At 36.2% G+C, this 25,766-nt stretch overlaps 3 protein-coding genes and 1 non-coding gene across 4 annotated transcripts; all 4 read right to left on the reverse strand.

Moving 5' to 3' along the window:
• Positions 1–568: 568 nt before the first annotated feature.
• LOC130747388 (uncharacterized) lies at positions 569–2,197 on the reverse strand. The gene has a single exon (XM_057600325.1). It carries the CDS (start codon positions 1,866–1,868, stop codon positions 717–719), a length of 1,152 nt encoding a protein of 383 aa, XP_057456308.1. The 5' UTR covers positions 1,869–2,197; the 3' UTR covers positions 569–716.
• A 4,483-nt stretch (positions 2,198–6,680) lies between these two features.
• Positions 6,681–15,581, reverse strand: LOC130747390 (uncharacterized). The gene is made up of 4 exons (XM_057600326.1): positions 9,736–15,581; positions 8,904–9,197; positions 8,424–8,515; positions 6,681–7,920 (listed from the first exon to the last, which is right to left on the reverse strand). Exons 1-4 carry the CDS (start codon positions 10,726–10,728, stop codon positions 7,053–7,055), a joined length of 2,247 nt encoding a protein of 748 aa, XP_057456309.1. The 5' UTR covers positions 10,729–15,581; the 3' UTR covers positions 6,681–7,052.
• Positions 15,038–15,170, reverse strand: LOC130709661 (small nucleolar RNA snoR86). The gene has a single exon (XR_009010138.1). It is a non-coding gene; the product is annotated as a small nucleolar RNA snoR86 (small nucleolar RNA).
• Positions 15,582–15,726: 145 nt separating the features above from the next.
• Positions 15,727–17,436, reverse strand: LOC130747391 (60S ribosomal protein L38). The gene is made up of 3 exons (XM_057600327.1): positions 17,327–17,436; positions 16,312–16,495; positions 15,727–15,959 (listed from the first exon to the last, which is right to left on the reverse strand). Exons 1-3 carry the CDS (start codon positions 17,327–17,329, stop codon positions 15,937–15,939), a joined length of 210 nt encoding a protein of 69 aa, XP_057456310.1. The 5' UTR covers positions 17,330–17,436; the 3' UTR covers positions 15,727–15,936.
• Positions 17,437–25,766: the final 8,330 nt, after the last annotated feature.

The following is a 25,766-nucleotide window of genomic DNA, read 5'->3' on the forward strand; positions in this document are numbered from 1 at the left end:
AAACAGATTTGTTATCTTTTAACCAAACATGTTTTGGTATTTCAGTCTTTTTAACCTCACAATTTTCACCACAGTATCTTGTTGCTTATAAAAAAAGAACACACAGTATCTTGTCCCAACGCCAGCCTCTGATTTCTTGTGGCCTTTTGATTTGGACATCCAGAATAGTAGTATCTCACTGCTAAGGTCTTTTAGGTGAGATGAGCTAATTTTGACATCACAGCCATAAAATGATAGTTGAGATTACTTTACCTACAGTTAATCTTGGTGCCCATTTGGTTTTCTGTTTGCATTGCGCAAACGGGGAAAACACACATCCCAACATATCAACCGAGAAGCAAGATTTTGTAACAATGACTCAAACGTGAATTGGTTGAGTTCATTAACAATCCAATATGATTATGATCATACTCAGGAGAGCCAACTCTCAGCTGCTACACTATTATTTCACAACCATATACCTACAAATATCTGCTTAGTGATTTTAAGAATAAGTATCTAGGGTTGAATGGAATATCACAGCAGATAACTAAGCAAAATGAAATAAACAAAGCAGTAGGCTTAAGAATGGAAAACAGAGGAAACAAGAATTTCATTTTCAAAGTAACTACCACATCCATCCTCAACTTCTAAGTTACAATGTCATCTCACAAATTGATGACCCAAACATTATTTTTGCACAGGGAAATTTTGGGAAGTAGAAGGACAAATGAGCTTCACCTTCTCACAGACATGGTAGATAATTTGTCTAACTGTCCAGTTGAGACATCATCGTCAGAATCTAATTCCCACCAAGAACCTCTATCATCCTCATGGTCATCATCAACTTCATCACCGATATCTATGATATCATCATCTTCAGATGTTTCAGCAACCGTATCATTCAGATTGAATTTCTTTTTATCCACTTCAGGATTATATGTCCACTCTAACCTTTTTAAGATATCACGATCTTTCCAGTTTTCAACAACTGACACAGCCTCCTTTTTAGCCTTCCCCATCAGAATTTCCTCCCAAGAAAATGCAGCATCGGCAGTCCTCTTCAGGACTCCATCAGGAGTATCCCCAATGACAACCGTTTTGAGACATCTAAGCTTTGCTTCTTCTATTACATCGACAAAATCAGAATCATCAGATACAAGAACCACACACTCAACTCGCCGATGATCCATCATATCTACCATGTGACTTTGCAACGCAAGATCAGCAGCTTCTGGTTTATCCAACACAGTTTGTACCCAAAACCCCGCCCGTTTCAGCTCGTCTGCCAAACCATACCCCACTTTCGGAGTCAAAACAGCCCTTGCAGCCTTCTTATACTTTTCCATTTTCATAGAATACTTAGCCACCAACTTGACCCTCCTGTTCCCCTTGGCTGACTCAATCTGGTTCATCCTTTTCCTGTGCTCACTCTCATGCAGTTGCTTGAAATGGTTAACAAGCCTTTCATTAGTATAGAATTTTCTCCCGCAAACCCGACAAAGATACGGCTCGTTTCGCTTGATAACACCCTTATTCTCTAACCGATTCAACAGCGCCCTCTCCTTCCTCCTCTCCCTGACTGGCTGAGGGACATGGCTAAAAGTGTGACTGTTTGCATAAGCCACCATATGGCGAACAACCCCGAAGGAAGATGCAGCTATTCTGAGCTTATTGGCAACTTCATAAGGTGGGATTTTGTTGGGGGGTTTATTGTCCAAGTCCCAGAAAAGCCCAACCCTCTTTGGCTTCTCATTTGGTGCCAAGTTATCCAAACCCCTCTGAACCCATTCAGACCTAGAATGACAACTTCTCAATGCAACATATACTTGTTTTCTTGTGGCTTCTAGTGTGTGGAAGATGCAACGAAATTTTGAGATTGAAATCATAGGAAATGGACTCTCTATTCTACAAATCAAATGACCTCCAAGGGAACCAAGGAATCCAATAAAGTGAAGTGAATAATTCAGCTAGTTTAGTGCAGTGCTGAATTAAACAAATTATAACCCAAAAGGGCAAACCAATGCAAGATGCAATTTTAGGACGAATAATTTCAATTTCAATTGAAAAAGTAATGGCACCTGAACTACTCTGCAGTCTCTGCGAAGGCCGCGTACTGCCGCTGCAAAACTCCACCCTCGTCGTCATCGCTGTTTTCCAATTTTTGGTGAGCCCCAGTTTCTTTTTTTTTTTGGTCAAAAGAAAATGATTTCATTAATAAGCGGCCACATGTGTAACCCTTTTTGGGCTGAGCCCATTATGAATTAATATTTATTTATAAATTATTTTAACAAATTTATTTAAATATGTTGAAAATACAAAAAAGAGTTGAAAATACGTTATAATTTGGCATAAACCTCTTTTCATAAGCTATTCTAAACAGATCTGGCCCCGTTTGAAAACACAATTTAATTTTGACCAAAAAAAAAAAAAGAAACACAACTTAATTTTGACATAAGTGCTTATTCATAAGCTATTTATTGAAATAAATTGAAAATAAACTATATATAAGCATAAACTCTTTTTTCATATGCTATCCTTAATAGCTTATGAAAATAAGCTCAAAACACCTTATGGTAGACCATAAGCTGTTTGCATAAGCTCTCCCAAACACTGACATAAGAGTTTATGCTATCAGATAAGCTCAAATAAGCTATTCCAAACAGGGTCATAGATATACTCAAAATTGTTGAGAATTCAAGTGCGGAGTTGGAGTCCCACAAGTGTGAGTCGATGGTTCGTGGGACCATGGTAACGGCTCCTTGTGTCGAAAGTCTTCCTAGCAGTGTGGCTAGGCAGCAAGTTCCGTTGAGCAGCGAACGGCGGTACAAGGTGGATAGCTTCCGCAGACGGGAGGACCATGAGTGATGTGGTTGAGGGACTCACACTTGAGGGGGAGATTTGTTGGAATCAAGTGTTAGAGTCAAGTCCCACATCAGAGAAGTCAAGGTAAGAGGGATAGTTTATAAGGAGATGGATGTTGGTGATTTTAGAATCATCAATGTATTTTAGTAGTAATGTGATCTACTATAGGCTGATGCAATTACGCGTTAGGCTCGGAATCGAGTCAGGTTAGTGCGGAGTGCACGCTCGGTGAGCCAACGCATAATTGACCGCGAATACGAACCGGGGTCCAAGGGGCGAAGCCCCTGGCTGGGGTCCCGCTGCTAAACGGGTGTGACCCTAGTTTGAAATTGTTTGAAAAATCGTGACTTATTTTCGAACAGTTGTGATCATTCGTGCAGCCTCCTATATAAGGTGACTTGCAGCCTAAGGAATGGACATAGAAAAACAGAAAATCGAATACAGTAACAGATATTCGAAAACAGAACTCTCTACTTTCTTGATCTGTTCTCTTGTGCCAAGAAACAAATTGATTGTCAAGTATTATCCCAACAAAGATTTCGTGAACCCAGGCAATTATAGGGTCGAAATAATTTGTTCGGAAAGTGGACGCTCACAATTCTTGACTTTATCCAGGATTATCACAACCAGATTTCTAACAAACGAACAAATTATTTACTGATAATCATGGCTGGAGAAGGCGCTGTCAAGGAGATGACTACTAAGTTCGGGAAATTGGACAAGTTTCAAGGACAAGACTTCAGGCGTTGGCAGAGGAAGATGCACTTCTTGTTGACAACATTGAAGGTGGTATACGTCCTGTCTACACCGATTCCTGAACTTCTGGAGGAAGAAACTGTTGAAAATATAAGAAGCAGATCAAAGTGGGAGAATGACGACTACATATGCAGAGGACACATTCTTAACGGTATGTCTGATCCTTTATTCGATATTTATCAAAATGTGGAATCTGCAAAGGAATTGTGGGATTGTCTTGAAGCCAAGTACATGGCAGAGGACTCATCCAGTAAGAAGTTCTTGGTGACTGATTTCAACAATTACAAAATGGCTGAATCAAGGTCTGTCATGGAACAATACAATGAACTTCTACGAATTCTTGGACAATTCACACTGCATGGATTGAAGATGGATGAAACAATATCTGTCTCAAGTATCATAGACAAATTGCCCCCTTCATGGAAGGATTTCAAACACAATTTGAAGCATGGAAAAGACGACCTGTCTTTGGTCCAACTTGGAAGTCACTTGCGCATAGAAGAATCTCTAAGAGCGCAGGAGAGTGACAAGGGAAAAGGAAAAGAAGTTGCTGGTCCCTCGGTTAATATGATCGAGGAGGGTAGTAAGAACAATAATAACAAAAACAAAGGAAAGAAGCGTGCTTTCAAGAACAACAAAGGAAGTTTCGGTTCTAACAAGAAACCGAAACTAGAATGCTGGAAGTGTGGTAAGACAGGCCACTTCAAGAGGGATTGCTGTTCTGGAAAGAAGCATGATAACACGAATGCAAGTGGTTCGGGAAAGGGGTCTAAGGACCAATCCCAAGAACAAGGTCAGAAATCAATTCATAACTTGAATATTTTGATTAAGCATTCAGTTTCATTAATTTCTGAAGCATTTTATGTGCAGGATGATGCTATTGCGTGGTGGATTGATTCTGGCGCCACAACACATGTTTGCAAGGATCGTTTCTGGTTCAAGACTTTTGTTCCAGTGGAAGATGGATCTGTCCTCTATATGGGAGATCATCACTTTGATCCTGTTGAAGGCAAAGGAAGCGTGGTGTTAGAATTCAGTTCTGAAAAAACTATTACTTTGTTTAATGTTTTGTATGTTGCTAAACTACGTAAGAACTTAGTTTCTGGTCCTGTATTGAATAAGCTTGGATACCAGCAAGTGTATGAATCCGATAAATATGTTTTATCGAAGTCTGGTTTGTAGGATTTGGATATTATAATAATGGAATGTTTATGATGAATTTGAACGGTGTTCCTAAAGATTCTGGTTCTATATTTATGTCTTCTTTGAATGTTACCAATTCATCTTTATGGCATGCTCGTCTAGGACATGTACACTATAAGAGAATGCTTGAAATGTCTAAAGATGATTTAATTCCTGTTTTTGATGGAAATGTAGAAAAGTGTAAAACTTGCATGTTAACAAAGATCACAAAGCAACCTTTTAAAAGCATAACAAGGAAATCTGTCATACTTGAATTGATACATAGTGATTTATGTGATTTGCATGCTACTCCATCATTAGGACATAAAAAGTATCTTGTCACTTTCATAGATGATGCATCTAGATTCTGCTATGTTTATTTGTTGCATTCTAAAGATGAAGCCTTAGATAAATTTAGAGTTTATAAAACTGAAGTTGAATTGCAACAGAATGTGATGATTAAAACATTAGTTTGAAATTGTTTGAAAAATCGTAACTTATTTTCGAACAGTTGTGATCATTCGTGCAGCCTCCTATATAAGGTGACCTGCAGCCTAAGGAATGGACATAGAAAAACAGAAAACCGAATACAGTAACAGATATTCGAAAACAGAACTCTCTACTTTCTTGATCTGTTCTCTTGTGCCAAGAAACAGATTGATTGTCAAGTATTATCCCAACAAAGATTTCGTGAACCCAGGCAATTATAGGGTCGAAATAATTTGTTCGGAAAGTGGACGCTCACGATTCTTGACTTTATTCATGATTATCACAACCAGATTTCTAACAATGGACCCATAAACCTAATGCCTTAAGGTTTTGGGTTAAGATGTGGTGTCCAAGATCTCCTTGGTGTTTCCCCTCGACCTTGCCCCATGGGCCCTCGCCGTGACTCTCCCCAACAAGTGGTATCAGAGCCGATGGTTGGTGTAGCCATGGTTACGGCTCCTTGTGTCGAAAGTCTTCCTAGCGATGTGGCTAGGCGGCGGGTTCCGTTGATGCGGTGAAGCGAACGGCGGTGCAAGAGTGGATAAGCTTCTGCGGAGGGGGGCCATGATAATGTGGAGGTGACTCGCACTTGAGGGGGAGATTGTTGAGAATTCAAGTGCGGAGTTGGAGTCCCACATTGGTTAAGTGTGGGTGAGGAGAAGACTTTATAAGAGATGTGACCCATAAACCTAATGCCTTAAGGTTTTGGGTTAAGATGTGGCGTCGAGATCTCTTGGTGTCTTGTTCCTCAGCCCATGGGCTCCCCTGTCTCCCCCAACAAAAACAGCTGATAGATAGGACATAAGCTAGCTAATAAATATAAACTCTCTCAAACACTTACATAAACGTTTATGCTATGAGATATATTCAAATAAGTTCTTCCAAACGAAGTTAATTTTTTTGGTTTTCCAAGGTATCCTCACAGTAGACGGAATCCTCTCAAGCCTCGGAGATCACATTATGCTGAAGAAGTCCAACTAGGGGTTGAATCTTATACTAAATGTTTAAGGAGTCCAACTACCTACCAATTGTGCTGATCTTATTACTAGCGAGACTAATTTTTGAAAAGAAGAAAGAATACTAGATTGCAACCAACTTCATAGATGAACAGTTGCATATGATAGTCACGTCATCTTTGGATGTTGGATGTTGCTTCTTGTTAAAGATGCTGGATCAAATTGGTAATACCTTTAGCAATCAAGTCATCTTTCTATTACGTAACCAGTTCACATTGTAATGTTGGATGTTGCTTCTTGTTCTACTTGGTTAAGACCAGAAGATTGATGTTTACATGTTTTTCTTTGTTTTTTGTATTTTGGCACAAGTTATATCACCTTCATGTCTTGATAACCATATGCTCTCTTTTTTGGGGGGAAACACATTAAAGGACAAAAATCAAGGAAGGAAACTAGCAAAGAACATTTCAGCTTCTATCTTCCATTATTTCAATTTGTATATGTTCATCTGAAAAATAACTTAGTAAAAGCAAAACAGAAGACAACCACAAATCAACATTTGCTAGTTGCTACCTCCACAGAGAAATAAATAATGAGCACTCCATCCATCTATCCGTCAAACTCATGTAGGATATATGTACAAATAATTATATCTGAATTAGCTTCCCTTTCTTTCGAATCAATTCCGACATCTTCCCAGAATAGATTCTGACTTTAGAATCAATTATAGAAAGATTTCCAAACATGCACTTGGCTCAGTGGCCAAGTTTCCTCACACGCCATCATAAATAACGCATTCTTAAGTAAATTAAGCTATGAACTCATTCACCTTTTGCCTTTAATCTCAGTTGTTTGAATCTGAGGTAATGACTGTGATCCACCACTGAGTGCAGCAGCAGCAGATTCAACATGAGTAAGAAGATACTCATATATCTTCTTTCTGAGCTGGTCAATCGTCTCTGCCGGTATCTGACACGATTCTCCCTCATTCTTGCTTGAACCTATCTCATCCAACCAATCATTTACACTTTTTAGTTGACTGAGCATGCCTGCTATTTGGCCATTGTTTGACAAACCAGTATTATCCCCATCAGTGTCCAGGAATTTCTCAACAAATAACAAAAACCAGTCTCGCGATCGCAATTGCAGCATGTCAGCCAAATTAACCACTTCATCAAGGCCATTCCCTCTAACCCATTGTGGGGGTGGTTGGACTAGTAACTGCTTGTTCCCATTTGCTAATCCATCACTCGTTTTGCGAGGAGTTCCATGTTTAGAATGAGCCGCATGACGGGTTTTTCCATGAGATTTTGATGAAGCATCTTCACTTGAATTTTCCAGGACTAAAATTGGTTTACTTCCCAGGACATTTTTTTGATTCTGAGAATTACTTGAAACTGGAAGCTTGGATGATAGAGGTTCGCGGCTAAAAACAGAAAAGGATGATAGATTGGTGGCTAAAGCAGCCTGGACCCAAGAAGCTGCAAGCTTTTGTCTCTCTGATTTGATTTTTTCTGCTTCTTCTGTGGTGCTTCTTTCAACATCTGGAGATGAACCATCTGGAATGGTTTTCGATAGCAAGTCAGCAATCGTCCGCGCACCATTCAGGCTAGCATGAAGAGTTAAAAACTGCTCTATTGTTGCAGGCTGTGGGTGATTGTCCTTAGCAGAATTACCTAGCTCTGCATATACACTGCCATAAACATCCCAAATAAGTGTCAGAAATAACTTGATATGCTGCATGACAATAACTACAAGACTCAGGGAAAATGTAACACCAAATTAGAAAAAAAATGACTAAGAAAACCCATATGTGACATTGCTATTACAAAGTTTTAGGATTCAACTCTTCATCCCAAAGTCTTCAGATTCAGTATTCATCTTGACATTATCAGATGGCTGTATGTATTACAAATACTGCACATATTTCATCGAAGAATTATTTCATTGGTTATAAATCACATTGTTTATTGCATATCCTTATGAGATGTTCTGCTCAAAAGATTTAGGGAAAAGACCCATATCAATAATACACCATGCTTCGAAATTTAAATTGCAATTTCCATACATGAGCATTCCAAAATTTCAGCTATACTGAGAAGTACTAAGGATCTGAACTTGCCATCTAAATTCAAAACAATTCAGCATTCCATAAGAATTAAGGGAGTAAAGTTATTCACATTAATATATTCGTACCTTAGACACTGCAGCAAACTCTCAGCAGCGGCAGCCTCTTGCATAGCCTCAGTCGCTGCCATTTGCGCTGCATCTCTGTGCTTCATTACTTCCTGTCACAGATGTGAAAAGATAGATTAATAATGAAGCAAAACAGTCAAGAGTTTCTTGTTCAAACAGAAAGATTCAATGAGCCAGATAATCTAATGAATAATGCATCCATTACTATGTCAGATTCAGAAAATTGAAGTATAAGCCAATCACAAAATCCAACAATATATTTGTTGTAATACTTATTCTGTATGTATTGTTTATGATGTCATGAAAATTGCTTTAACAAAACTCATGATATACTTGTTTAGAAGCCATGACAGATAGCATCTTTGGACAGTTCCTCATTATTTAGCCACATGAAAAACAGATCAAGGAAATTGCAAATGAATCTTCAGCACTCAGAAATGAAGCCAAAGCTAGAAAACAAGGAGTTTTCCGGGGATATACCCTCCCAAGCTTTGCAATAGATGAAGGAAGTGAAGCCCACTGAACACTTGCATCAGTCACTTTTTTACTTTTTGGAGAAAACTTGACCAAGTCTCCAGGGAATCCAGAGTTAGAAACTTCTGATGATTTCTTTCCAATAGATTTTCTTGGCTTACTTGACTTATTTTGCTCTTCCACATTTCCATCAGCAACAACTTTCTTTGTAGATATTTGGGTCTTGTGCTCTTCCTTAGAGGACTTCATCAGTGCTTCTTTAGAGGACAACTTTTCACTTGAAGTACTTTTCCTGGGAGTCTGGAAGTGAAAGGGAGAACATAATTGTTAAATTGACTCAAAAAGATAAAGGTTGTAAAATACAGATATCTCAAAATATAGCAGATACTAAGTGTGTGTTTGGTTCACCCACGTTTGGGAGCCTAAGAATCAATTACCATTAACCAGAATCACTTTTAAGTGGATATATAGACTATTGGCAGTCCACTTATAGAATTGATTTTAGCCCCAAGATCAACTATGCGGAGAAGCTAGTGAGAGCAGCGGTTTTGCGGTTGACAAAATGTCATAATCAATTCTGGGATTTTGTAAATGGATTTCACAACTTTACCCTATAGAAATCACTTTTCTCATAAACATATCCAAACAGAAATTACTTCACTCTCAACTCACTTTTACCACAATCAATTTTACCAAAATCGATTCTAACAACACTTATCCAAACACACTAAATATATATAGTGGAAAAAAAGAATGAAACTAAATCCAACAAGTTTTGATAGTTGGAACTCCTTCTAGAATTGATTCTAAAGTCAAAATCAATTATGGGGATACTTACCGTACTACGAACTTCAGGCCTAGGATCAAACTTTGCAGCACTTGATTTGGATGTCTCTTTACTCTTAACTTCCATGTTCCCTTCCCAGCTTCTACGCAGAGCCTTAGCCCCAAAATCAAAGCCCTGAACCAAATTTCTGATTGAGTTTCCCATTGCAATTCTCTTCCCAATAGGACTCGCCGCACGGACACCCTTTCCTATCTCCACCACTCCCACCTTAGCAGTTAGCTTCTCCAATCCCTTAACATTTCCCTGCTGCTTGACCCCATTGCCAAATTTCTCAAAAGAAGTAGACAACGAATAGCAACTAGTTGGCGAAGAAGGAACACTAGACCTTGAACTCAAGGACCTTAATCTTGTCAAAGGTTGTTCCTTCTTCACATCAATATTGTCATCAAGTGCAGCTATTTTTGTCTGAGATTTACATTTAGCAAAAACAACAGATTTCTTTTCAAATGGTTCTTCATGAGCACCGCCACCACCATTCAATCTCACTTTCTCCTTCTTCTCCTTATGATTCCCCAACACTACCCTTGGAGACTTTGACCTCTCTAAGTCCTTGTTACCAGAAAAAACACTGTTCTTGTTAACTTGGGAATTAGTATTATTACTAAGGAATCCCAATGAGCGAGTTGCAACAATATCTTCAGGGGTTCCAACACAAGCGTGTCTCCCAGGAACAGGCCTAACCCCATGAAGAATCGGAACCGGCGAAGCCGCCTCCAACCGATCAACAAACACAAACTGGCCTAGCTGAATCTTGTCACTCAGGATGAGATCATCCTGTTCATCAGGGAGAGAGACATAGGTGGCGTGTGAGGAATCAGAAACCTTGAGATAAAAGCCTTGATTTGAGAACAGTTCTCCACCTGCAAGTGCTGGAACAATGCTCACCACTTGCAACAGTGATGACCTGTGCTCACCGGCAACTTTCACATCAGTGTTCATGTGCTGCATAAGCTTGAGAAGAACCCCAGGTACAAGATTTGCCATTTTTTGTTGTTTTGGCAGCTTCAGATTATGTTTGGATTCACATTAAGATCTTCGAGAATCAATTCTGCTACACAAAAGCTATTACTAGTAGCTTCTCCCAGAATTAATTCTCCTTCCAATGTGAAAAATCTACCGTGTATCCAAACATGCGCTCATTATGCATCACTCTCCCAGATGAACAATGAAAAATGAAGAAGTTTTCCCAGAAACTAGAAACTGATGAAATGCCAAATCTAAACTGAAGAAGTAAGAGTTTGAACTTCTTGAATAAGGTCTCTATCATGGACTATCCAAATGGAGAGAAAATTGTGCAGTGAGGAATAATGCAGAATTTGAAAAGGACAGGTTATTTTTAATATCAGAAAGAATTTCATAACCAGAGCATGAAAAAGAGGTTTTAATATTTATCTTCTGGTTTGTATCATTGGGTGGTGGTACAGCTAGGACATGAGAAAGAGAATCCACCAAATGCAAGCTAGAATGTAACAATCATAGAGCCAGTGACAATTATGCTAAATCTAGAAAAGGAAAAATTATTTCTCCCTAGGAAATGGGTTTTAGTTTTGGAATCTCCTAGACTTAACAATGATGATTATATAGTTTTATATGTCAACAACAAAAAGTAAGATTAAAGTGGATGCTAATTTCTTCTACTATTCATTCTTCAATAAGAATTAATTCTAAGGTGAAAATATTGTGACTAGCTTCTCTTTGTCATAACTCATAATTGATTATGAAGAAGAGAAATTGATCAAAACATACTATAATATGGGTAATAAATTACAATTTTTATGTAGATGCTAACTTTACTGGCTTCTCTTTGGACATGAGATTTCAATTTTAATGAGTGTTTTAATAGCATGTTTAGAAATTCTTAAAATCAATTTTAGGAAGAAGCTATTATGTGAGTGGTGCCCCTTTAGGTAGGTAGTGTATGTATGCAAGATGACATTTTCACCATTATGTAACACTCAAATATCTGGTGACTGAGATTGAATGAAGCAAATGATTAAACTACCATCTCTACTCCTTGAGCACACAAATTTAATAGTAAACTTGTCCATTTTCAGTGATGCACTCATTCACCATTTACAGCTAAGGCATCTTAGCAGTAACTTTTAAGTATTAGAATTGATTTTGAGAAAAAGTTAGTTGACCCAAATATTAAATGTTAAGAATAAAGGTATAAGGGGGCTATAATTGGCACAAGCTTATTGCATGATTGATAAGCAAGGAGCTGTCAGTGTCTGACAAACACATCTAAACACACATGCATTTCCAACAATGAGGAGCCTGAAACCTGAACCTTACCCATCCTATTTCGGCTGCATTCCAGAAACAGATTGAGAGAAGAGAGATATTTATTATAAATGTACGAAACTCTGCTGAGGCATAACTACATCAAAAAGGGTAAAAGTACAAACTCTGTGAGGTACATGAAGAGAATCTGGGCAGGGCTATAATTATATTATCTTTACAATGTTGTTGTTATTTATTTTTCCTTAAATTACAAATAAGGTGGATATTATTTTCAAAGATGATCGTTCACTCCGTCGGTCCGTCCTTTAATTATGAGATTAGAGATTCATTTCATAATTAATTATTTACCGCTTAATACAATCATTCACGATGAGATTGGTCACAACTGTAAATGATAGATACTATCTTCTGATAAAATAAAAATTATGATCTAGATAGGAGTGAATGCCAGATGATGCATGTGCAAGGTAATGGTGGTGCTAAGTACAAGGTAGTGGTGTGTCGGCTACCAAATAAAAAGAGTCACATTCTCTTATTTTAGTGGAAAGAAAAACAATGCACACTCTACTGGCAATAGATAAAAAGGGATCATTCTTTTTCAGTTTCAGCTATAGCAGGTCAACGGCTATTTTACTTTTCTATTGAAATTATGACACTTCGTTAAAAAAAAATTTATGACACTTTTTTCGATTTGATATATTGGAGAGAAATAAAATAAATAAATAATTTTTTTTTTGAAAAACAAGTGTAATAATAAAATAAATAAAATGACTTTTTGTTAAGAAATGTCTACTTACCTCAATGTGTTCTCCGAACCTTGAGGGAGTTAATCTCATGGCTACTGTGTGATATCTCGGGAAACAAAAATAAAAGATCAAAATGTCTAATTTGAAGCAAGGAGCTTATATTATAATAAAATAACATCAATAATACTAAGTTGAAAAATATCTCACTGTAACAATACAAAATAAAATAAAAGACATCTATATTGGCATTTTGAGAACTATTTTATGCACCAGTTCCATAAAAAACAAAAAAAGGTTACTGAAAATAACAAACTTGTTGGAGCAAATAAGATTTTCACAAAACTTTTTTAAATAAATAAAGTGTTCACAAGACACTCAACAAATTTCATAAAGGCTTAAGCCGGTTTCCATCTTTTCAGTTGAACATTGCATAAGTGCATTCTAGTAGCATTGAAAAGGAAAGAGCTGGCATATTGGTTTGGTGCTTTTGGTCAGTGTTAGTGATTGATTACCTAATAATGATTCTGCATCGATGAAATTGTTTCACTTAAGGGGATACAAGGAGAATCAGAAATTTGTAAAATAATGGGTTTTATTAAAGTGGGTGCAATTGTTTTTAATTGTCAAAGTGGTTGCAATTATTTGATGCTCTAAAAGCTTATTGAAGATGAAGTATCAAGTTTAAGCTTCCACGCCACACTCATTAGAAAAGCAAATGATTATTTAAAACAGCAACAAGAATGTTGATTTAGAATAATTACAAGAATCCAAGTAACTAGCACATAATCTCAACGACTTTCACCAAGAGAGGTCTTTGTGTCATCAAATATAAATTATAGCTCACTTCCTCTCACATCTACTTTTCTCTCACATCTACTTTTAAGTTGTTGAGAAAATAGAGAAAATATGAAGATGAAAGCGATAAAAACATGATCTAGTGTTTCATATATTAAATGAAGTTTTATTAGATATGTAGGTTTACATATCTACTCGTGCAAACTAGCCAATTTGACTTATGTTGCTTAGGACTCATTCACCATTATGGAGGCCTCTCCTGGAGAGATGTCTGCGTTTGATTTTCGGTTACAACAACATTTGGGTGCCTTGTAAATTGTAATTTCCATTCTCAATTTAGTATGAGACTAAAGTATATCTATTACTTACATTACTTACATTCTTGCATTTAGGATGAGACTAAAGTATATCTATCTCTTATAAGATCACCTTACAACTTAATTTATTATATATGGACATCTAGTTCATTATACAAAGAAGCATATATATCTCAATCATCTCTGTATTTCTTTTAAAATACAGCCTAGAAAAATGATATCTTGTAATAATAGTTCCTATATAGTTATATATTGCTTCCATGCAGTTTAACTAGTGTAACAGAGCAATCAACACAACAGATGAGAAGCTAACTAGCAAACCATTGCGTTGAAATTTCAGAGAAGCACTGGACGGTAGAACAAGAGGGAGATAGAAAGGCCAAAGATGGAATATTAGAAGAAAAGTACTCTGGGCTGAGTTGAGGTGGAAAAAAGTCTAAACAAGAAAAGATAATGAGATCAATACTCATTGACATGATCATAATACTTAAATAATTAAATTACCAAATAAACACCAAGGTATTAAACACCATAATACATAGAATAAATACTAATACTAAGTACTCTATCAAAAACTTGGATTAATTCCAAACGAAACAATCAACTTTCTGAAAAACAATTTGAAGAAATTCACGTTATTTTCTACTTCAAATGGGAAATTCACTTAAAGCAATGAGATGAGTGGCGGGTAGCTATAAGTTAGAGGAATGAATCGAAGTAACTCATAGAGACAGATAAAGGACTAGGGGGAACAATCTGAATAAGACAAAGAAGAAGATGCACAATATCTTTGGCTATTTTGATGTTGGGTGTGATTTTCAGACTGATACCTTTAGAAAACAAACCCATTTTGATCCTGTTTTGAGAAGGACAAGGAAACAAAAATCAACTAGTTGACAGATCTAGATGAAGAAATAGTCACCCTCATTCACTACAACTCAGTTAGTATCATTATTTTCTACATTTGACTTTGCATAGATTTAACAACACTACTTGCTAATCTTTTTATACCAATAATAAACTTCATTAATATACTTCACATTAAAAAAATAGTACACATAATTCAAAAAGATTGATTAGAACCCAAAAAAAATAGAAGGAAATTCTAGGAAAAAATCCAACAAGAAACATTGAACACACAAACAGTATTCCACCTTGTCCTTTAATGAATTAAAGTAAAATTGTGTTATATATGTAGCGACTTGTTCGAGGCCATTATCAAAACGATGTGAATCAACTTGATAGGCACGGAGAACCGCAATAGTGATTATTTTCGCCAACCTTCAAGGCAAGGTGCGCCATTATTTTGTAGACGCTCTTGCTCTGCAAATTGGCTTTTATTTTTTCTGTGAAATTATGAATAACAAAATAACAGAAAACCCAACAAAAACAGATCGAGAAGAAGAACCTGAACTAGAACATAAGAACCCTAAATTTTGATGACGACACAAAACAACACTGGGAATTTGTTTGTTCTGCTAACAAAACTTTGGAATTGGACCCTAAGAGCCCTCCATAGTGCAAAACCTTTTTCAGATTTCAACCATATAAAGCACCATGTATGTATGTGTAACTCAGAAAAAGTTTGGGGGGGCATGGCTACCCCCTATCCCTTCAAAGATCCACCACTAACTATTGAGAAGTTTCTGTGAGTAGCTTATGAGTTTAAAAATTGATTATCATAAAAAAGAAGTTAACCCTAAGATGCTAGTAATGGTGCAAAAAGGAAGTGCTGGTTTTAACAAAAAGAAAAGGTACTGGTACAAGGGCCTTTAAACAGATTCCCTCCTAAAAGCTTTCCACTGATTGAAATTGAATTTGGTGGATGAAGCCGAAAGTAACCCCCAAATAAATTAGCTGAGTTAGCTCAAATCCAGAGAGAAGAGAACCCATGAAAGATTTCAACATAGGATTAAAGGTCTAATCAATTAGCTAAATAACAGTGAAACTGCATTAAACAAAGGAGTTGGGGCTTCTGTAATCAAAATCATAAGCTAATCAACTAAGCCACATAATGACAAAAATATATATGTAAAGCATAAGCGCCAAAGCAAAACTTGATCTTCAATTCATCTTTTACCAGATAAGAATCACAGGTCTTGAACACTCAAACCTGCAAAAGAGAAACATAAATGTGAGTCCAATGATCTAACACAAAAAAAAGTCCACAAATTTCATGACCATGTGTAAGTCGTTCCCAAATGGGAGAAGATAACAATCAAGTTGAGATATGACATGAAAGGGCTGAGGTATGCAATACTGTTCAAGTGTTTTTCTGGTCATAATTATAGGTGGTTTTAAATAATTACAACTTTCAACTTCCAACCTATGGTCAAAGACAGAAAAATATACGATTTTTCATTTTTGAATGTAACTCACCTCACCTAAAATTTAAAGTGTTTGCATGTTAATGCGACTTATAAGGCAAACTAGCAAATCAGCAAGAATATTTCTCAAAAACTGACCTGGGGGAAGTGATTGCTTCAACTTATCAGCCTTCTCAGTGTCAAACACACAAAGGGTGTACAGGTATTTGGAGCACCGGACCTTGAACTTGACCACATCTTTGCTCCTCTTGATTTTCACCGAACGTGCATCCTTCCTCCGGGCAGTGAGGAGGAAGTCTTTGATCTCATGAATTTGCTTCGGCTGCATAGAAAAAACAACATATAAAAAGGAGTACCAACAGTCCAAGTACAAATTGAAAAATTAAAGGGACATCATATAGAAGACACATTTAACTCCAGCTTAAGTGAGATGGTTGACTATACAGAATAAAATGTAAAAAACAACTCTGTCGAAATTTGGATAAAACTCATACACATGCATGTGATTCTGCATTCCTTTTCCTTAAGTACACAAATATTTTAGAGGTACCAAATCCAAGCATACTGAAATAGTGAGCAAAACTTCAAAGCAATGATCACTTGTAGCGTAGTACAACGAAAACATGGGATTAGTAAAAACTAATGTGCAATTCATTTACACCCACCCCATCAGAACTTTGCACATTCCAATCACAAAAAAAAACACTTGATAGTGATTTTCCACCATTCATCAAGCAAAAATGAGATCGGAAATGAAAACTCCTCCATCCCCCCAATGAAAAACACTAAGGTGCATTTTCACTCTCCTTTCAACAGTAATAGGCACTCTCCCGCATCAGAGTTGAGAATTTAGGGTTCATAAACTAAACCCTAAACTCTAATCTCAAATTTCTACCTCCTCAGAGAAGCACACTCCCTATACTGCACTTTTCCTACACTCTCATCGTTTCACCTTTCACAGTTCATGTAACCCTAAAAGTCGAATTGAGCGAAAACCAGAAAGACAAAGCAAATCTCGAACCAAAAAAATGGAAAATGACAAACAGTTCCCTATTCCTATAGCAAACTGCAAATCGATCAGAAACAAACACACAGAAACAACCATACACACACTGCAACAAATTGAAATATCGATGAAGATGGAGTGAAATACCATTGTTGACTTCGCTGCGATTCACTCCTCAACAGTATCGGCACGCTGCAACTTCAGAGATGAGAATTTAGGGTTCATATACCAATGCCTAGACTTCAATACCCCTAAATATTAACTTAATGACCTTTCTGTCCTTCTTCAGCCCAACCCTTTACTCCTCACAAATTGGGCTCACTTACTATGGGCTTAGTCGTCTTTTAATATGAATCCATTCAGAGACCAAAAAAAAACTTGGGTTTTTGGCTGCTGCTTTTTTTTGTTGGTATGTATATTGGGTGTGTATTTTGTTACCCGTTGGGCCCGACCCAACACGAGGTAGAAGGAGATTAGGGTTTCAACTTCAAAACCTGACAACCATGCGGCGTCTTAGTTATGTAAACCCTAGTGCCGCGACAGGAACCTTCTCGAGTCATTTCTCTCTTACACCTCTCTCCTATATAACCTTCACTTGGAATCCTAGAATTGCACTCCACTCCCCCATTGTTCTCACTTGATCTATCCTCATCCATGTGTTGTTCTCTATTCCCTCTCATCCCTCTAATCCATTTCTCATATCTCATTCTTCTCTGGCCTGAACCTAAAGCGGTGAAGGCGAAACCTAGCAAACATTGCTTTGTCAAACTTGTAACGTCTTGGGGTATTGTGGTTCGTATGGATCCATAAGCCATGACGAGTTGCTCATTGAATTTCAATATTTTGCATTCTCTTCAGTCATTGTCCAATAACTATTGTTAATGTCCTTTATTATATACTCTTTGTTTTCATCTTTCAGAGTTTAGGTGTGTGATTTGCGACTGTTGTATAATGATGGATGATATGGTGAGTTGCTTGGACGGGATCCAAGCTATGCTTTATGTGGTGGATTGCCGCCGTTACATTTAATTTCTTCTTAATAATATATATTACACATACAAATTACTTATAGTATTTGATAATGTTATTATCAATGTCACTCAATTTATTCACCCACTAAATAAGCATTATGTTGACATTTACATCATTTATATTATTTTCTCTAATCGCCCTAGCAAACTATCACATTCTCGTGAACTTCTTTTCTATTATAAATTATCATCATTTTGTTTGAATATTTGATCGATAGACGATATGAAAACCCTAATTTTTTTCACTAGATGATATCCCTATTATATCCTCTTCGAGCCGACTTTTAATTGTATTTTTTAAAGAAAAATATAATACTTTATTATTTCATTCTACATTGGAAGTTTGTATATGGGCCTTGAGTTGATATTATGTATTGTTCTCTTTTCTGGTTGTATCTCTTAAAATTGATGCACATATTGCTAGAGCAAAGTACATAAGAGAATTTGAGGATAGGTTGAATGTGGTTCTTTAAAAAGAAACAAAATAAGATGGTAAGATTATCCTTTTCATTCATAAGATTCATATAGTTGTTGGCATATGGGTCGAGTGGTAGAGTCATGTTATTTATTTAAATTAGTAACGGGACTCCATATTATCATAAAGTTGTTAGCATATAGGTTGGGTGGTAGAGTCATAATTAATATATTGATTCTATAAAATATCATTAAATTATTTTAACTTATTTCCTATTAATTTGGTCATTAATGTTTTTTGAAAGTAATTAATATATACTTTAGTTTTATCTTGAAATAACTTATTTCTTATCCTTATTAAACTCAATATCATCAACTAAGATAAATAGTTGATTTTAATTGAACCATTGCATTCCAAAAACTTGTCAATTTTCATTCTAAAAGAATTTGATACGATTTTGATACGGATGTGGATTTTTCCTCAATCTTGTCAAAAAAAGTCATTCATACCATTATGGATTGATAAGCATGATAGATACTTTCGTACCAATTTCTTATCCAAGGCATGGAAATCATTTGGTGTCTCCTTCTCTACTTGAATATCAACTACAATTACGGTGGTCTTCCTCATGGGTGGCTCAAGGACTTCATAAACCGCAAAGTGAGCAGCATGACCATCCAAAGAGGGCGTTTGGTCATGTTCAAATTCAAGCAATGCTTGGATCTTGTCCTTGTATAAGAAGTGAGAGAGGATTTTGAAGGGTGCATAAAGCTAATATCTGAGAACAGTGCTATCAAAGAGTTCAAGTTCCAAATAACCCTAATTGGTATGCATTTTTCCATCACAACTATAATGTTGGGGCTTAAATGTGTTGAGGCCAAGTGTTTTGACATTCGAAAAGTCCTTTAGGGATATGCAATCAAGATCTTCCGAAACCTAACTATCAAATGAGGTGATTTGGAACTCAAACTCTTTGATAGTACTAGTCTCAGATACTAGCTTTATATACCTTTTAATCTCTTCTTCGACTTATTCTACAAGGACAAGATCCAAGCATAACTTTAATTTGATCAAGACCAAGTGCCCTCTTTGGATGTTCATGCTACTCACTTTACAGTCCATGAAATCCTGAATCCACACACGAGGAAGACCACCATGATTGAGTTCAATATTCAAGCAGAGAAGGAAAACACCAAAAAAATTCATGCCTTTGATAAGAAACTAGTTCAAACAATATCTATCATGCCTAGTCGACTCTTAATGTTATGAATGATTTCTTCTTGCAAGATCGAGATAAGATCCACATCAATGTTGAAATCCTTCTAAATGAGATTTGACAAGTTTCAGGAATGTAATGTCTCAATTCAAATCAACTATTTATCTTAGTTGATGATGTTTTGTTTAATAAGGATCGAGTTATTTTAAGATAAAATTGAAGTATATGTTAACTAGCTTTATAGAACATTAATTGTTAAATTAATAGGGAATAGATTAAAATAATTTAAGTTATTTAAATATTATTTTATAAAATTAATAAGTTAATTATAAAATATTAAGTATTATGGTTACTTCATCATAATATCAATCATTTATCTCGTCTAATAACTTGTTAAGTATTATAGTTTAGCAAGGTGTGTTTAATTAAGCAAATGTCGTAGTGGCGATCAGGGTGACCAAAGCAAAACGAAGCTGACACAATCATTAAGTGATTAAAGGATGCACAAACGTAGCCAATTATCTCGGAAGTCTTCCATAAAGGTTTCACTAAGACTCAACGCCTCATTAAGGCTCAGCGTCTCAATTGAAAGTCACACCATGCTCTTTAAATACATGTTTGATTTTTTTCATTTACATAAGCATTACTCATTTTGATGACTCATTGTTCTTTTAAGACACTCAACTTTCATCTCCCTGCTCACACACTAACTTGAACGTTAGAGTGTCCTTGCAGGTACTTCTCCTATCGTCTCCTACGTAACTCCATCGTGTTGGAAGATTCATTAGAACCGTGCACCACTAGAGATTGAGAGGATCTATCTGCTCAGATTCAAGAAGAACACCCTATGACCTATTTTAAGATGTTACTACGAAGACTGTCAATTAAGTACAATACTCTACTGATAAACCTTAAGGAACTAAGTAAACCTTTTTAAAGTATAGGATGTACTAAGTTGCACACCAACCAAATATTAGAGTGTTAATTTGAATTAAAGTACTAAGTTTCACATCCATGCATGATATGATGCATGCTTAACTTAACAAGCCACTTACCAACATTTGGAGTGATTAAGAGAAAAATAAACTATCCTATTCAGTCATGTATGCAGTTATGATATATGTAAAATTAAAATCACATTCAAGAAAGCAAAAGAAAATAACAAAATACAGACCCACCCAGGCTAACCACTAGCATTCCTTACTTAATAACCTGATTTAACCCACACATTTGGAGAAAAATGCAGTCGAGCTTGATTGGATCAGTTTCCATTTCCTCAGAATTGATTGACACCATCTACTGACAAAAGCTTCTTCTCAAAATTGATGTTAGCTTTAGAATAAGTTATAGAAGGATTTCAAAACATGTATTAAATGATTTTTATTAGTTGTGCTAAATCTCTTGAACTGCTCCCAATTCTCTTGTATTTCCAGTTACAAAATGTGTCTGCACTGAATCATCTGAAGGGTCATGTTGTGCCTTCATTGTCCACAGCACAACCAAAAACACCATAATTACCGCAAGAAACACGATTCCTAGCCACACCATCCGAGCAAATTTCTTCAAAGGCTTGCAGTGTTTGAGAAGGACTTGAGAGAAAGCATCTTTTACCAACTGGCATCCTAATAAATTGTCCACACTAGGATACACATTTAGTAAGTTCTGAATGGAACTTGTGTAGGACTTAACTATCTCATATTCACTGCCAGATAAGAAATCTTCATTACCACAATTTTCATTGTCGTCATCGAAACAAGTATAAGACTTCAATACCTTTAGAGCAGGATCAAGGATTTAAAACAGTGTTAGTATACCTAGCTAGGTCATGTCACATCAAGAAGTACAAATCAATTCATAACTATAAGTCCCTTATCTGTGACATACCTTAGGGATATCTCCAATTTGAATTGTATTATGTGGGCAATTCTCTGGTTGATATAAATATTCAGGTGGAGCTGAGAAAGGATTGCATATATATACAATTTTTGGAAATAATGTTCCCTGAAGATTTGATATGTTTGAATTCACCTGCAAATTTACCAAAGAATCATGACCTTATATCCAAGATGGAACCAGAAAAAATGACTTAGGGAGACAAAAATTAAACATTTTAAGCAAAATTAACAATAGCTAATTGGAGGAGGCAGTATAAAAATATGAATAATGATACAGTAAAACCAAAGAAATAGTTGTTGTATTGTATGACTTGGGAGGTACTACTAACTTGGACTGTTTTCATAATGTGGAAAGTGGGAAAAAGAAATTGGTGATTGAGACTATACAAAATTGACCTCATTGACAAGGTTGTAGATCCCTGAACCAACTTCAGACAGGACTGGTTTTGCTGAGAGCAATTCATCACAAGGGATGATGGAGCTTAGGCTGTTGTTATAGGGATTTTCTTCAAAGTTGAAAAGAGTTGTGCATGTATCACTAGAAAAACTGCAAAATGGGGTAACAGATCTCAATAACTAAACTCCAACTTCTCTCTCACTAAAATCATGAGAATGAAGTCAATAAACAAAACAATGAGTAAATTAGAAAGAATTTAGTTTTACTTTTCCAAGGAGAAATACACTCCAAACAGTAGCCAGCATATCACTGTCATCAACCAGCATAGTATTACAAGACTGTAAAGAAGAGGAGGGGAAAAATCATGGATAAATGTTTTAGCTCCATATGCAAAGGTATATAGAGTTTATATGACTTACGGGTAAAGTACCCTCTGAAACCTCAGTAGTCCTGAAGCTGTTGGACAGAAAATGCCAACATTTTATAAGAATCATGCCTATTTCATGTAGAAAACTTTCTTCAATCATGGGTGTAAAATCTAAATAATTGGAAATTGTCTCAGATGTCAAGGTAGAAGTCATGGATGTTGTGCACAGAGTATTGATCAATTAGACATAGGAAAATATTTTGTAGACACCAAATTGAGGTTGTCTACACCCCAATATATGAGAGATAAAGGAAAGAGAGAATTAGTATCTGGCTTCACTGCAGTTAAATTTTGGTGCAGTGACTGTAGTCAAGAGATCTCAGCCATAAAATAAAGATTAGATATTCAGCTTTCGAGTTTAAGAAATTATATATAAAACATATTCTTTGAATTTGAGCAGTTGAATTTTCAGTTAATGACTAAAGTGAGCTCCAAAAATTGACTGCATAGAATCCATTTCAGGTGTGATATATAATGTGACATAAATATACATTTTAAAAAATCAGGAGTTATTAGGCATACCTGACAAAGTTGTTACCGCAATCAAGTTCAAGCTTATGATCACAATGGTTATCACAAACCTGAAATTAAAAGCATTTTCTCATTTTCATGTTATTTGTTCTTCATTTTACATTTTTCAGGAAGAAAAAGAGAAACAACAGAGTCTTACACTAGTTTGAAAGCCTTGTTAATAATGCGCCTATCATTCGCAGCCTTCTTTACAAGATTTTCAGCCGCAACATCAAATTTATGAGCTGTAGAGTCAAGATGTCCTGAAATCTCACCACCAACACTTGATTCCACCAAGTCATTTTGGATTCCTTTTAGTGCTTCTGTTGCACTGTGTATGGTTTCTGACGCTTCATTTGCTGTGTTGATTATAATATGAACAGAACTTCTTGCTTGAGAGTGGAATTTTGCACTCCCTACAAGAACTACCCCACTTGCAGCCCTAAAAAAAATAACAGATATCACTTGTCCAAAATGATTGTCTAATATTCATTATTCAGGTCAATAAAGATGGTTCCCTCCAAATTCTGGGGATTAGACCAAATGTTAAGGATGCTCAACCTGGGCCCCCAAAATCGTACGTGAGTGAAGATGTCTATTTAGTTGAGGTAGACATCATCTTAAAGGTCTGTTGTTGTCTTTTAGGTTCCCCTAACAGTTTTTGCTCCCCTACCCATTATGAGGTCTTTAGTGCAGTATTATTAGGGGTGTACAAGACCCGGCCCTACCCGCCAACCCGTCCCGGTCCAAGCCTTTCGGGCTGGGTTCAACCCGGCCTGATCATTAAAAGATGCCGGGTTAGGGTTGATCATTGAGTTATCTGACTTCGGGTCGGGTCGGGTTCGGGTTGACATTCGGGCCACCCGACCCGTCCCACATATATATTTTATAAAATTTTAATTTGTTATAATGGTCAAAATATGATAGATGATGCTCAAGTTTCTCTTACCATGTGGATGATATGAAAATGTTTAACATTTATCTTACTAATTAAATAAACGTTGGTTAAAAGATGAACACTTTCATGCTTTAACAAGAGAAAATCATGTAATGCACATGTGAGACAAGTGAAGAGAGATCAAACAAAATGAGTGACACGTGCATATAGATCAAATAAAATGTAAACCTCTCAAGTGCAATAGATTATGACATAGATTATGCAAGAATTTGATCATTTCAAGCTCTTTCTTCTAAAAAATAGTTCTCACCTGTAACCCTTTTAGTATGTTATTGTCTTTAAATTTTATAATTAGTATTAAATAGTCTTATATTTATTGTCTCTCGGGTCAACCCGGTCCCGTCCTACATAGACCCATCCTAAATTGGACCCGCATATTGTCGGGTTTCTTCGGGTCTAGGGACGGGTTAGGGTCTAAGAATTGACCCGATCAATATTTAGGGCCGGTTTAGGGTTAACTAAAACCCGTCCCAACCCGTCCCTTGTACACCCCTAAGTATTATTGTTACCAGGGTTGTTGCTAAACTAGGTAACATTTAAGCAGATGTTACAGTTTAAGCTTACACCTGGGCTTCTGCACACTCCCCTCAAGAGCGGGACCGAGCTAGGGTCCTCAAAATCCGGCAGGTACACAATCCTCCAAGTCCTAAACGTGTAGCTTAATGGACTTGAGCGATCATTTTTAGTTTCCATTGTAACTTTTAAAATTTTCAGAAATGTAATTGTTTTGCTATAAGCAAAGTTTCAAGAATCAAGACTTACATAGCCAATATCATGAGCATTAGAGCCAGAGGAAATGGTGAAATACCACAACCCTTGTGATTACAATGAAGGATTTTCTTGATCCTTCTTCTTGCATCACTTGGGCAACAAAAGTTGATTGTTAGTGAAAAAACTCCACACACCATTCCACACAAAAGCCAGAGCACTCCAATGGCATATCCATATACTCCTGTGAAGAAAACTGACTACAAACATTAAGGACAGGTTAAAAATATCATTGCTGTTAGGTATTAGAATTCTAACAAAGAGGCAAAGAGACTTACACTCCAATAATGCTTATTGGTGACGTTAAATCCTCCTCTGTACTTTTTGAAATTATCTAAAGGATCCACTCTAATAGTTTTATCTTGTTGACTAATGGATCCTGACACATTATCTGCATCAAATAAAGTGCTCCTGTTACAAGATTTAAATTAATACTGGATAAGACAAACCACGCTTTCTAGTTAGCTTTTGACCTTCAAATACAAAAAAAGTACTGTAATGCGTTTGTAGCATTTTAGCTCTAATTGATAAAATAATTTTTTGACAAGATTATTATAATTGTTGTCATGAAAATAATAACAAGTCAATAACAGGTAGGCAGCAGACCAAACTCAGACTTTCAACTTTGTAAATAGGTCAAGTCTATTTAAGCAAAGTTCAACCTAACTTATTTCCACCCCTATTCACACTAGTTTATTGACTTATATTAAAAAAATTAAATTAATTTTATTTGATTCTATGCGAATATTTAGAGATTGACTTGTAAGTTTGAAAAATTGTTACTTAAAATAGATAACTGTATTTTAGAGTTATGGAATGGAATTTTTTTATATGAACTTTTTGGCCAAAATCTTATCAAGCATAAACCACAAGATATTGAGAGAGGTTTGATGGAAAAAATTATAACATGTTTACATTTTTGTGTTTGTCTAACAGTAAGTATCCTCCACGGATGATAATGATACTTGAG

This window comes from Lotus japonicus, chromosome 3 (genome assembly GCF_012489685.1).
Source record: "Lotus japonicus ecotype B-129 chromosome 3, LjGifu_v1.2".
NCBI lineage: Eukaryota > Viridiplantae > Streptophyta > Magnoliopsida > Fabales > Fabaceae > Lotus > Lotus japonicus.

Excerpts from the sequence above, each read along its gene's own strand:
- LOC130747388 (XM_057600325.1), bottom strand. The coding sequence starts at position 1,868 with ATGATTTCAATCTCAAAATTTCGTTGCATCTTCCACACACTAGAAGCC.
- LOC130747390 (XM_057600326.1), bottom strand. The coding sequence starts at position 10,728 with ATGGCAAATCTTGTACCTGGGGTTCTTCTCAAGCTTATGCAGCACATG. Across the intron at positions 9,198-9,735 it reads GGCCTGAAGTTCGTAGTACG|ACTCCCAGGAAAAGTACTTC; the intron begins GTAAGTATCCCC and ends TTTCACTTCCAG. Across the intron at positions 7,921-8,423 it reads AGTTTGCTGCAGTGTCTAAG|TGTATATGCAGAGCTAGGTA; the intron begins GTACGAATATAT and ends TGTTTATGGCAG.
- LOC130747391 (XM_057600327.1), bottom strand. Across the intron at positions 15,960-16,311 it reads GAAGCAATCACTTCCCCCAG|GTTTGAGTGTTCAAGACCTG; the intron begins GTCAGTTTTTGA and ends TCTCTTTTGCAG.